Source organism: Anarhichas minor, unplaced genomic scaffold (genome assembly GCF_050575085.1).
Source record: "Anarhichas minor isolate MPS153535 unplaced genomic scaffold, ASM5057508v1 ptg000022l, whole genome shotgun sequence".
Taxonomy (NCBI): domain Eukaryota; kingdom Metazoa; phylum Chordata; class Actinopteri; order Perciformes; family Anarhichadidae; genus Anarhichas; species Anarhichas minor.
In genome coordinates, this window is record NW_027466468.1 from 877,724 (window position 1) to 889,808 (window position 12,085).

The 12,085-nt window shown below is 42.5% G+C and overlaps 1 protein-coding gene across 1 annotated transcript; it reads left to right on the forward strand.

Annotated features, from left to right (window-relative positions):
• Nucleotides 1–11,595: 11,595 nt before the first annotated feature.
• LOC142955185 (hepcidin-like) lies at nt 11,596–12,085 on the forward strand. Its single transcript, XM_076096631.1, has 3 exons — nt 11,596–11,682; nt 11,777–11,851; nt 11,987–12,085. Exons 1-3 carry the CDS (start codon nt 11,596–11,598, stop codon nt 12,083–12,085), a joined length of 261 nt encoding a protein of 86 aa, XP_075952746.1.

A 12,085-nucleotide genomic window follows, 5' to 3' on the forward strand; every position in this document is an offset into this window, starting at 1 on the left:
ATGGACCACTAAAATTGGGGCTACAAATCCCCATATAATTACTTTGATGTAAACACACTGAAACAGATTTTTTTGTTTTTAAATATACTTAATTGCAATGTTTCTTTCATCATCTTTCAGGTAGTTGTTCACTTCAAAGTCCATTGCATTTTTATACTTTATTATTTTAATAAATAACAGAAAACAATTAAGAGACACAAAACCAAACTAAACTAAACAAAACGCAAAATGATAAAAAAAATAATATAGAATAGAATTTTAAAAAAGAAAAATCACAATCTTAATCATGGGCTGAAGGCAACAGAGGCCACACCACTAAAAAGTATCACTCTACTACTACCTACAGGTTTGACTGTTTAAGACATTGGTGTAAGACAGCAGGTGTATGTTGAAATAGTATGGCTTCTGAACAACGCATGTAGGGAGTTTACAGTATATTAAAAAAAGAAAAAGAAAAAAGAAGGATGTGAAATTAATTCATCTTTAGATGTTTGTTTTTCTCAACAACTGTGACCACTGTTCCCTAAATGGAGTTCAAGTTAACTGTCCACAATGAGGGCAGTGGATGCCGTTGATCCCTCAGGATTCTCTCTCTCTTCCTTTGTTTCCTCCCTGAACCCAGCAATGTCTGCACCGACCTCAGCTATCAACTTTCTTCCTATGAGTCAGCCGAGGTGGTGACTCCTTCAGCTCATTACAACATGACTTATTGAAACCAAAAACTCTCCCTCCAGTGCCCGAAATGCACGTTTCCTCTGCCTGACGCCATTAGTTACAGCCAGCGGTTGTTCCCTCTTATTACACTCACTTTGAACCCAATCTGTCTCATTAAAGAAAGAAATTCAGCATTGTGTGTGAAGTGCAGTACGAGTCAGGCTTTGAGGGCCCTCTGTGACATTCCTGCCACTACAAAACGTGACATTAAACATCACAGGCCGCCATGTGCACGGCTCATCCGGGCGTCCCGGAGCAACGCTCGCCCCTGTACCGGCCATTGAACGGCGCAGGAAAGTCATGACAAATGGAAATGGCAGTGTGTGTTTGGTTGACCGCGTGCCGTCCTGTGATTTCCAGCTTCGGTGCTGATGTGGTCTGGCCCGTGTGGGTTTAGAGGGCAGACCGGAGCAACAGCAGGCTGGTTCGGCATCTTTTTTTCTTTCCCCCCTCTCGAAGCCAACAGGATGTCTTTAATGAACCACAGTGTGTTTGAACTGTCGCATCTCACCATACAAGCAGTCCAGGCCTCAACATGAAAAGGAAGATGCAGTGAAATAAGAAACATGCAAGACAAAAAAAAAAACATCAACCTGAAGATGTGGGCTATTTCAGCAAACTCTGAAACAAAAGCCACAAATCAAATGTTGGCCATAATAGAGGGGAACGTCTTTTTGGGGTAACGTATTGTGGAGGTTTCAAGTGACTTGGGGCAGCCCATGCTCTTGTTGTGTCCAAGCAAGTGCTCTGTTAGTTCCCAGCCCGCAAACGTCTTCATGTCGGATTTGAATGCGACCTCAGAATCAGATTGCAGCCGATGTTTTCAGTGGAGACTGTAGTTGCTTGTTGATTTTTTATTTTTTGGTAGGGAAACACTGTTTGTTTACCACAGGTTTCACTGTACTGGGGTTGACCCTGCTTCCTTCCTTGGTTGTTGCCGTCGAGTGGCTTTACCTGCTCCGTCCACAAGATGGCGTCGCTGGCGCGTCGTATGGTCCGAGCTGCGGCACCAGCTTATTGTGGCAGCAAACAAAAGAGGAAAACAGGCCTCGTGTCATTATCACGATATCTGCAAACTGCGGTGATGGTTCGGTAACTGTGAGTGTTGATGTGCTGCATATTGTTTCAATTACTCCAAACTGTTGTTGCAGACCATACCATAGGAAAAAAAAAAAAAAAAAATGCTCAAAATACTCCATGTTTGATCTTGTGGGCTCTTGTGAAACTGGAAATGAATGGTGATTAACTATAATGATGATCATCATGGTGAAAGGTTCTGTGCCACAGGTTATTTGACTGTGTGAGCCGGTCAGGGAAGAGTAGGCCCTAAAAAGGAAAGCCCCTAAAAACGATTACAGCTTGTGAATATTGCACGTGGACCTGAAGAGTCATATTGTATCAGATGAAACAAGAAGATGAAGATGAGTTACAAGTCAGCAAATAAACTTGTATCATATTGAATAAAATAAAAAAAAGACAATAGCTCAGACACAAATTCCATGTGACAACGCTGTTTTCCTGTCCACGTTGCATGGCAGTTGGAAATTAACTGCTTGGGTCGAGCGCAGTTTTATTTGTGTGCGTGCGTGTGGTGTTGTAGTGGCAGGCTTTGTAGTGTTGAGTGAGGAAAAAAAAGGGGATATGGCTATGATTAAAGTAGGCACTAAAGCAAAGGTGGTAATTGGGATCATAAACACTCACTTTTCCATTTATCCCTCTAATGAAGCGTTCCTGTTTATTCTGAGCGGCCGATTCATCAGAAAGAGAGCATCCACTCTGAGCGAGTCTGAGTGAGGAGTCATGATGAGGGATGTCAACAAATCCAGAGTGTACAGGACGCAGGATAAACAGGCTTACTGCACCGTACAGTAGCATCGGACGCAGTGGTTTTTTCGAGAGCTGATGCTACACCAATGTGCTGAGGCTGCTGCTATATCGGATATAAAAAGGCCAGTTAGAACATTTTGTACATGTAGAACAATTGAAATGGTAATAATCACCAAGTTTCCATCCATATTTAGCATAAACATTTTTTTAAATTCCGGAAAGGAAATGAGAATAAATTCAAGTTTTCATCCACTGGTCTTACGCGAGGAGTCGAGCACATCAAGATAAACAAGCTGGTTGAGCTGATTCTCCAGTCTGGTGAACACAAAGAGATGACCCATCAAACCTAAAATGAACGAAAATAATTTTGAAAATATGATGCAACTGTGGCATTTATGTTCCATGCATGCTTTTGAGGAAAGTCTCCCCACAGGTCCACACAGATGTGTTTTTTTTGTCTACCACAGTGGAGCAGAATCTTTAGTGGAATTTTCTACCTCAGCCAAGTGTAAAAAATAATGTTTTGTTTTGACTTATTTTACGAGTTTCCACTCCCTTTTTATAAAAATAAGAATCTAAAGTGTGCATTGAACAGGTGGCTTGAAACACACTTATAGGTGCAGTGCTTACAATTTGGCTGCATCTAGTGGTGAGGTTGCAGATTGCAACCAACTGAAGCTTCTACCGTGTGCCAAACTAAACTCGAAAAAGTGAACGGCCATATCTAGAGCCAGTGTTTGGTTTGTCCCTTCTGGGCTACTGTAGAAACATGTTTAATGCTTTCTATTAAAGAATGTGAGCTTGTTAGTGACAAAAGTCTCGGCAGGGACACAAAATCCACGGCCCTCATGGATTAAGGCGGGAACAGATCTTGACAATGTGCCAGACCCACAAACCTGTGTGAACTGAACCACCTGTTTGAGCTCTGTTCAGTCATGCACTCAGCTTGGTGTCGCTCTGACTCAGAACTGCATCAGTTGCTTGGAGCCCGGCATATACCTGCTTGCCATTTGTTGGCCTTAAAAGTATTCAAATCTAAAGAAATCAAGTTCCAGAGCACATGACCTCACTGTCTTCAATGATAACTGAAGCCCTATTGCCAGCACTGAGTGGTATTTGTGGTGCTCTTTTGTTCAGCCATGGTGAGAATCACTGCTTACCCGAAACATAAAACACATCTCTCTTAGAAAAGCCCCGAGAGCGTGGAACAGCAGTGGGCAGGGCAGCAAATACAAAAAAACAAATACAAAAAAGGTTGAAACACCATTGTAGGCCCTGGCAATAGAAACAGGCTTTTAATCACAGGAAAATATTGAGGATAGTTACTTTTTGGCAGGGTGAGGTCGGATTTAATCGCAGGTTTTACAGATTGCCACCCCTGAAGCCGTTAAACAAAATAGAACATACTCAAAAAAGTTACATAGATTCTATATAAAAAAGAGTATATCTGCTAACTGATGTATTGGCTTCAGCCAAACACACACACACACACACACACACAGCCGTGCAAGAAGATGTATTGTCTTTGGGAAACTGTGATCATAAAAGTGAGCATTTTATGGCGGCTAAGAAATGGTGAAAGTAAAACTTAAGCATCGGGGGTTGGGACAGCATCAGACCTGGAGGGGGACGGCTGCTGCTCATAATTGTAAATATGAGGTGGGAAATGTCTCTGTTGCTTTATGTGAAGCATCAGAGGACCGAAGAAGTCAGAAAAAGCCCCAAAATGATGAGCAGCAGCTCACTGGTCACTGGTTTGACAGATGCTTCATTACGACTGGAAGTGTTTAACTAAACGTTACGCCCGCCCTCTGGCTCCTTAGATTAGGATCTGTTTAACATTCTTCTCTTTCCCCTTTAAAAAGCAACACATCTCTATTAGGCCATCTGCGTTTCCAGTTCAACCCCACTTTTTAAACATGATCCTTTCTCGACTTTGAATTCCGCTCACCCAGTACAAGGAACGTTCATTTATCGTAATCCTTTGAAGAGGGGGGACCTGGAGGAAGCTCGCCCAGTCGGTGTGTTCCCGTCGCCTCTCCAAGTCCAAATGCCGTGTGGCATGTTTGACATAGTGAAGGAAAGGAATAACGTAGGTTGTCAGGTCGGAAAGAGCCGGGCTACGAGGCCACGGCAATCAGGAAAACTTGGGTCCGGCACTAGGCACGACTTCAATAAAATACCTCCAGTCCTGCTTTTAAAAGCATTAGTCCAGGGCAAATTAAAAAGTAGAGTGCAATTAAAAGAAATCACTGTGTAAATGTTAGCATGTGGAAGTTTTTCTTTTCCTTTCTCCCCCCCCCCCCCCCTCCCTCCTAGCTGAACAAAGAATGCCCCAGAGGCAGAGCTACGCAGCTGCTGAATATTACTACACCCATGTGTTTTGAATAAGACCCCATTATAATCAAAATCATAAAAAAGGTAATGTGCTCTCTTAAACATTTAAATTTAAGTTAACCAATGTAGAGTTCAAGCCTTTGTGAGCATTTATATATTTTTTTGTCCTAATTGAATCTCGGGAAGAAAGAGATTAAGCAACCATCAAAGAAGCAATTATTTGTAACACATATATTGCTCTGTTGGACGTATTTAAAGAAATGGTACATGTGATTACAAGTTTGATTTCTGCGAACATTCGGTGTTTGTTCTTTGGACCAGATGATGCATCCAGGGAAATGCCCCTGTTACGAAAGAGTTAACAGAGCATATTGACTGAAACACTGTCGCTTCAAAAGAACTCATAGGTTACTATCAGCATCTTAAAATGAGTCACCGAGAGGTTTATTGTGGATAACAAACAAACTTTGGTTCTGGAGTCATTAGTCGAACAATGACAATATTAGTGTGAATGGAGTGTAGAATAGCGTTCAACAAAAAATAAGGCTCCCTCTCTCACCCCCTCTCCTTCCATTCCTCCCACTAGACTAACGTTACTGAACAGCTGATATCCCCATTGTGACTATCCCCAACACCACGTGACTCAATAAACGGAAGTGACGAAAAAGGGTGTACAAAAATGGCACAGGACATACCTGGCTCCTACACTCAACACTACAAGGGCTCTGCAGCCGCACGATGCTCACAATCTCTGTTGTTGACCAGATATTACTAAAAGACTTGAGGCGTTGACCTTTGACACTTAGAACCCTCTTGGAGATAAAAAAAAAAAAAAAAAAACTCCAAAAGAATATAGATAAAAACGTGAGAAAAACACAACTTACTTAGACAACCTGCAGTAGTCAGAGGAGCTCATGCAAATTGTGTTTGAAGTGAATTTGTTTTCAAGGGAACCAGAGGAGAGCATTGCAGATACATTCTGTGGGGCCCTCTGGTCTGCAGAAGTCTGCTATGCTCAACCCTTTAGTTAAAAGTCACTGAGGGTGTCGCCTCACACCAGGACAGATGAGTTTCCATGGGAGGAACGAAGACGTCTGGCCAAATCCACTTTTCCCCCTCATTAAAATGGATATTTCCGAGCTGTCAGAGGGTGAAGTCTGGGTTTTTCGGAGAGTCTTGCTGACAGTGAGCTTCCTTTCGCCATAAGGTTCAATATCTCCTGCCCCCCCCCCACTGCGCGGTATAGCGGGTTCCCTATGGGTCCCAAGCCAGTGCAGCTCTGGCAAGCTGTTCACTTTTCACTTAGCGGCACACACTAATTTACTGAGACTCTACACTGTGTTGGGTCGGCGGTGCATTTCCCACGTTCCAGCTGAGAAAATATATCATTAGTCCCTCATCGTGTAATGCTTGCCACGTTACGTTATAAAAGCTGGGTGTAAAGCGACATGGATAAAACAGGAGCGATTTCCAGCGCGCCTCATCTTTTTTTAACCGCCCGCTCGAAATAAGCGGTGGGCATTGAGAATTGGGGAGAAGATTCAGTGTTGGAAAGGCCATTTTTGCTTACTAAATACTCCTGGGTGGCTGGAAGACTAAGCATTTCCATGGTGAATGTCTCCAATAACGTGTTACAGCCATACGAGTGCGAGTATTTACGAGCCTGCCTTGAAAGTTATATGGATTAATTAACTTTCCAGGCAAATCAAGATTCCATGCTAATTGCAGTCTAGGTACGTTTAATGAGATCTACACAGAAGATGGGACCTGCAGAAATAAGCCCCCTCCCCCCTTGTTTACTCTCCGGCATAATGCTCGATAAAAGATTTTAAAAAATAAGCTTGTTTACGGCTCCGGGTCGAAGCCTGAGGCAGATCTGTCACTGAGTGAGCGACCTGCGTGTTGCTCTGTCATTACACACCAAGAGCGAGCGAAGACCCTTTTTCGGCACGAGACCACAGCTCTCCGGGTTCTTCACTTCACAAACATTTTTACAGGCGTGACAGGCTGCGACCGAGCGGGCCGCAACAGACAGCTCTGTCACCTCAAGACAGCCGCCCCGCGTGGCCACACGAGACGGCTAAATATACCGCCTCCCAGGGAGCCGAGCAAAAAAAAAAAAAGAGAGCGTAGAGTCTGACAGGCTATCTTGTGGCTTAATTAACAAACACGGGACACGGGCGCAGCTAATTAAAGGCCGGTGGAAACTCTTTGACTGGATGCTTTGTAGGCTTTTTTTCCACATGGCGACCACAATGCAAATAGCCTCTCATATCACTCATCGATGCCATATTGCACACCCAGTCCACCCCCCCTCACACACACACACTTCACATGTTTACTTCTTTAGCATTTTACTCGGTGCTCGTATCGGGATTACTTAGAGACCAGCTTCTACACCTCCGTCCCTCTTCTTCCCTAATCACAAGTGCACAGGCCATTCATGTGGCAGCAATTTTATGCCGGCCGACACCCAGTGGTGAATGTGCCTGACCCCCTCTCTGCCCCCTCTGGCCCCCAACCCCCACCCCATCCCCTCCACCGACACCCTTTGGAAAGCCACATCTATCGCAAGATCCCTTCAGGGCCCTCACTGGCGGCCCCGGCCCATTAAAACCGGGCTGTCAGGGTTGTGTGTGCGTGTGTGTGTGTGTGTGTGTGTGTGTGTGTGTGTGTGTGTGTGTGTGTGTGAGTCTGCATCTATGTGTTGGAGATACATACAGGCTCCAGAACAGCGTTCTGGAGCCTGTATGTGACTTCAGCAATGAGCACGGCAGTCTACTGTGCTGCATTAAAACACATATAAGAGTTTCAGGAGCTCTGTAATCTTACCGAAACAGCCTCACTGCGCCGATTTAATGAAAGTCATAAGCATCCATGTTACTTAATTAAAAACAGTGGGCCTTTGTAGTGGTATCTGCTATTTATATCTTTTATCAGGATTAGTGGAAAGGGATAAAACAGAGCTGAAATGAAAGCAAAATCCATTGATGGATTTATTACGTCCTCATATTTGGAAATAAAGCAGCTTAATAACTTTTTTTTTTTTTTTTTGCGTCCACAGTGGCAGAACAGGGGTTTTGTTAGTGCAAGGGATCCCGTTAAGTTGTTTCATTGCCACAGCAAAAGCAGTGCCCTTTGACTCTGTGCCGCTTACAAGCTCTCACAATAAAAACCCATGCCCGCCGTAATAAGCCCCGCTTTGTTTCGAATACATCCAAGTGAAAACATTTATTGGACTAATTACAATGGTCTCCCATTGGATTTTCATCCTGTGTTACACATGCTTTGGCAACGTTCCCAATATTGTGTCAGAGCGTCTCACTGGTTCTGGCTGTGGTACTAACCACCATGCTTGGAGAGGCAAGGAAGGAGGGGAGAGAGCAACAATGGAAGCAAACAAGGTCTAGCGGATTAGCACAGTGGCTATTGTGTGCTACTGATGGTCGGAGGGCCATAATCAGTACTCATCTTTATTTTCACACAGAAATGCAGTAGATGAAGTAGCGGCACTGTTTCTGCCATGGTATGGTCTTTGAGGGAGGATGTAAAGATCCATGGCACCGGAACAGTTCGATAACCTGTGGTACCCAAGTGTGGTGAGAGAGAGAGAGGTGCAAGGAGCAGAGTGGCTTGATGTGGTGGGTTTGGCATTAATTAGGCTGTCAAGTTGAGCTAATTCCTACGAACAGAAATGCGGAGGGAAACGGGGGCGAGAACTGAAAAGAGACCCAAACAGGATGTTGTTGAGACGTAGACGGGCTGGGTAAATGCCCCAGACCAGGGCGGATAGGTACAGTATACAGTATTGATTGGGTCAACATCAGCTTTATTTGGCTAGAATATTGGCTAAGATAAGAGACATATATTAAGGACGACGCAGACCAAAACAAGTAAGCTTGGAAAATCCAGGCCTATACACTGCCAATATTGTTCAAGCTTTGTTTTCTTAAAACATTGTAAATGTAACTAGGGTTTTTTGACATCGATGACTAAAAAAAGATTTATACTTTCATGTTGAAAGACATTTAGTCCAACAAATTGGTAAACAGGGAAGACGGATCGCAGATTAAACTCAAGCTTTATATTTGCTTAGTTTTCTGATTCACAGTCTAGTTTAAATAAATGTTCATTGTAGACTGAACAACAAAAGGACCACAAACAACTTTCCTAATTTATTAGATTATTATTTATTTTCATGATCTGATATTTCCCTCAAATACTTTTCTTATGGATACAAATAAAGTCAGAGAGAGCTGAGAGACAAAACATTTTTATGTATACAGTATATACATATATATATATATATATATACACACATACATATTTATATATATTGAGCTGGAGAGACTAAACACTTTTTACATCATGTATCATCATTTCATTCAGTCAGGTGAGGCTGATCATTCCTGAGTGTTTGATGAGTTTTATCATTTAAATGTAACCTGAAACATGGAGCCTAATACATTTATTCCAGTATTCAAGAGAAACCATAATCATATTTTGGGATAATTAATAATGACGTCACAATCTGAATTTAAAAAACGTACAAACGCATTCTGCCATAGAAATCGATCCTGTGCTTCTAAACAGAACAGATTTGAGGTTACAGACTAAAGAGAGAAACACCTCTACAGTGGTGATTACTGTGTGTCTTTATTAGTTATTAGTATTATCAGTTACTATTATTAAGTACAGGGATCATGTGAATAGACACAAACTTATCAAAAGTCTCTCCAGCTGTTAAAGCCGACTGACAGCTGATCCAGCTGTGATCAACTGTGATCAGCTGTTATCAGCGGACGCCGTCATCAGAAACAAACGTCGCTTCACGTGATGCATCTGAGGAAAGAACGTCTCGTGTATCTTAAAACATATTTCCTCGTTCCTCTCTCCTCGCGTGGTTTCCTCCATGCATCCCTGGTGGGAGGGACTAAGATGCAAGGAAAGGACCCAAGTGAGGGAAACGGGGATGCAATTAAGAGACTTGGGATGTACCCCCAGTTGCTGAACATGAGGAGACATCAGTGGACTCATGGAAGGTATGTTGAGTTCACTGAATGAATGTGGCCGAACACAATGAGCTCATTTAAGTGTAAGTGGATGTGTTTTCCCCACAAAGAGCCCTGATGCTCTCTGAAGGAGAGAGAATAAACAGAGTGAGTGATGATGCTGGAGATGAACACATTGATCATGTTTTTTATCTCTCACACAGATGCCGTATAACATCAGAGAGAAGCGCGGCATGAAGGGCAAATGTTGCTGCGGCTGCTGCGGCAACAACTGCAGACTGTGCTGCAGTGAAGTGCTGCAATAGTGCAGACTTTGCTACAACTGCTGCGAACCCAGGATGTGCGGATGGTGCTGCTTATAGTGAGGAGTCCTGCTCCAACATCCACTCATTTTGTAATTTGCCTAAAAGAAAATGTAACACTTTGATTTGTATTGATGCTGTATGAAAATGTTCAGGATGTACACAGTTCTTGCTCAGTGATGTTTCTGTATCATCCTCATATTTTGCTGAATATCTATTAAAGTGGATGATCAATACCTTTTAATTGTCACGAAACATCCTTTTACCATTAATACAAACCTCCCCTCTTTCTTCTAAAATATCTGTCCTGAACTGTCCCTCATTCAGCAAACACAGTTGTCACTCCCAACATGTCTTTTGCATCACTTAGATTACACTGTGTCAGAAAATACTACATCGAACAGTAGAAACTAACTGAGTAGTTTGAATTGCTAAGATGAAGCAGAAACAAGCTCACCAGTTGGGGTAAAGACTAAAACTTTGACTTGTGTTCCAGCAGCGCTTCTATCCAACCACTCCAGTCAAAACACAGAGTTTTATTTAGCCAATAAATACCACACATGAAGAACTAATATGATGAAGTATAGATGAAGAGATGTTCTGAAAACTAAATGACACTGTGTTCATCATGATCAGATCAAATGAAATAGTTCAAACAGTAGTTTTCAGAATTGCTGATGGTGATGCTCTCCTCTCATATTGAAAAATGAAAAGGTTTAGTCAGCTGTACAGTCTAACCGACGAGGATCCATTAATGGTTGTGTTTGTTGACATAGAGGTTATCAGAAGGCTTTTGACAGAGTGGCAGGAGGGAAGGGATTTTGGTTATTGCACAAGATTTTTGGAAAGACCGAAGTTACTAAAGATTCAAACGGCCCCTAACTTTAATTACACAGTGATTATTATATTTGTTTTTTTCAAAGGTTTTTCTTACAAATCTCACACAATTTTAAAAATATAGAAATATGTAAATCCAATAATAGCCGGGTGTTTTCTTTACAATTGAGATTATTATTCCTGCACCTGTATGAGGTTTTCCACAACAACCACTGAATATTAATATGTTATGTTTTGTTTTCATTATTTAAAGCAATTGTGCGACTTTCAATTGTACTTGTGGTTTTAAATATCAGTGGATGTTATTGGATTTGGTCACGCTGTAGTTCATGTGTGCTCAGTGATCAAACAGAACATTTCCAAATTCTACTCCCAGCACAGCCCATTCCGGGAAGCAGGTACGTTTGTGCCGGTGGTGAGGCAACAATGACCCGACTGAGTATAAATACCAGTACTTTTACACACTCAGCCATCAGACAGACAAAACTCAAACCTGACAAGAGTCACCAGAAGATCAGAAAGAATCGAGTTGATACCAACAACTAAACAACGTCTACTCTCCGAAGATGAAGACATTCAGTGTTGCTGTTGCAGTGGCCGTCGTGCTCACCTTTATTTGTATTCAGCAGAGCTCTGCTGTCCCAATCACTGAGGTAAGAACTTGACTTCAATCTTTTCATTTGCATCCGTTACTATCAGTGTAATGCTAAGATGTCGTTACTAAACGAGAAAAAAATTCGTCAACAGGTGCAAGAGCGGGAGGATCCAATGAGCAACGACGATCCTGCTGAACATGCAGAGATGCCAGAGGAATCGCAGCAGGTACGTTGAGTTGACTGAATGAATTCATTCAAATACCATGAGCTAATTGATGCTCTCTCCAGAGAAGGAGGGATCAAACAGAGTGAGAGATAATGCTGGAGGTGAACACCTTACTCCTGTCTCTCTTTCAATCAGGTGCCGATTAACATCAGGCAGAAGCGTCAAATCTGCCATCCTTACTGCTACAAGAACTCTTTGGGTGAAATCACGTGTGATTATAATTGCAGTTTCTGA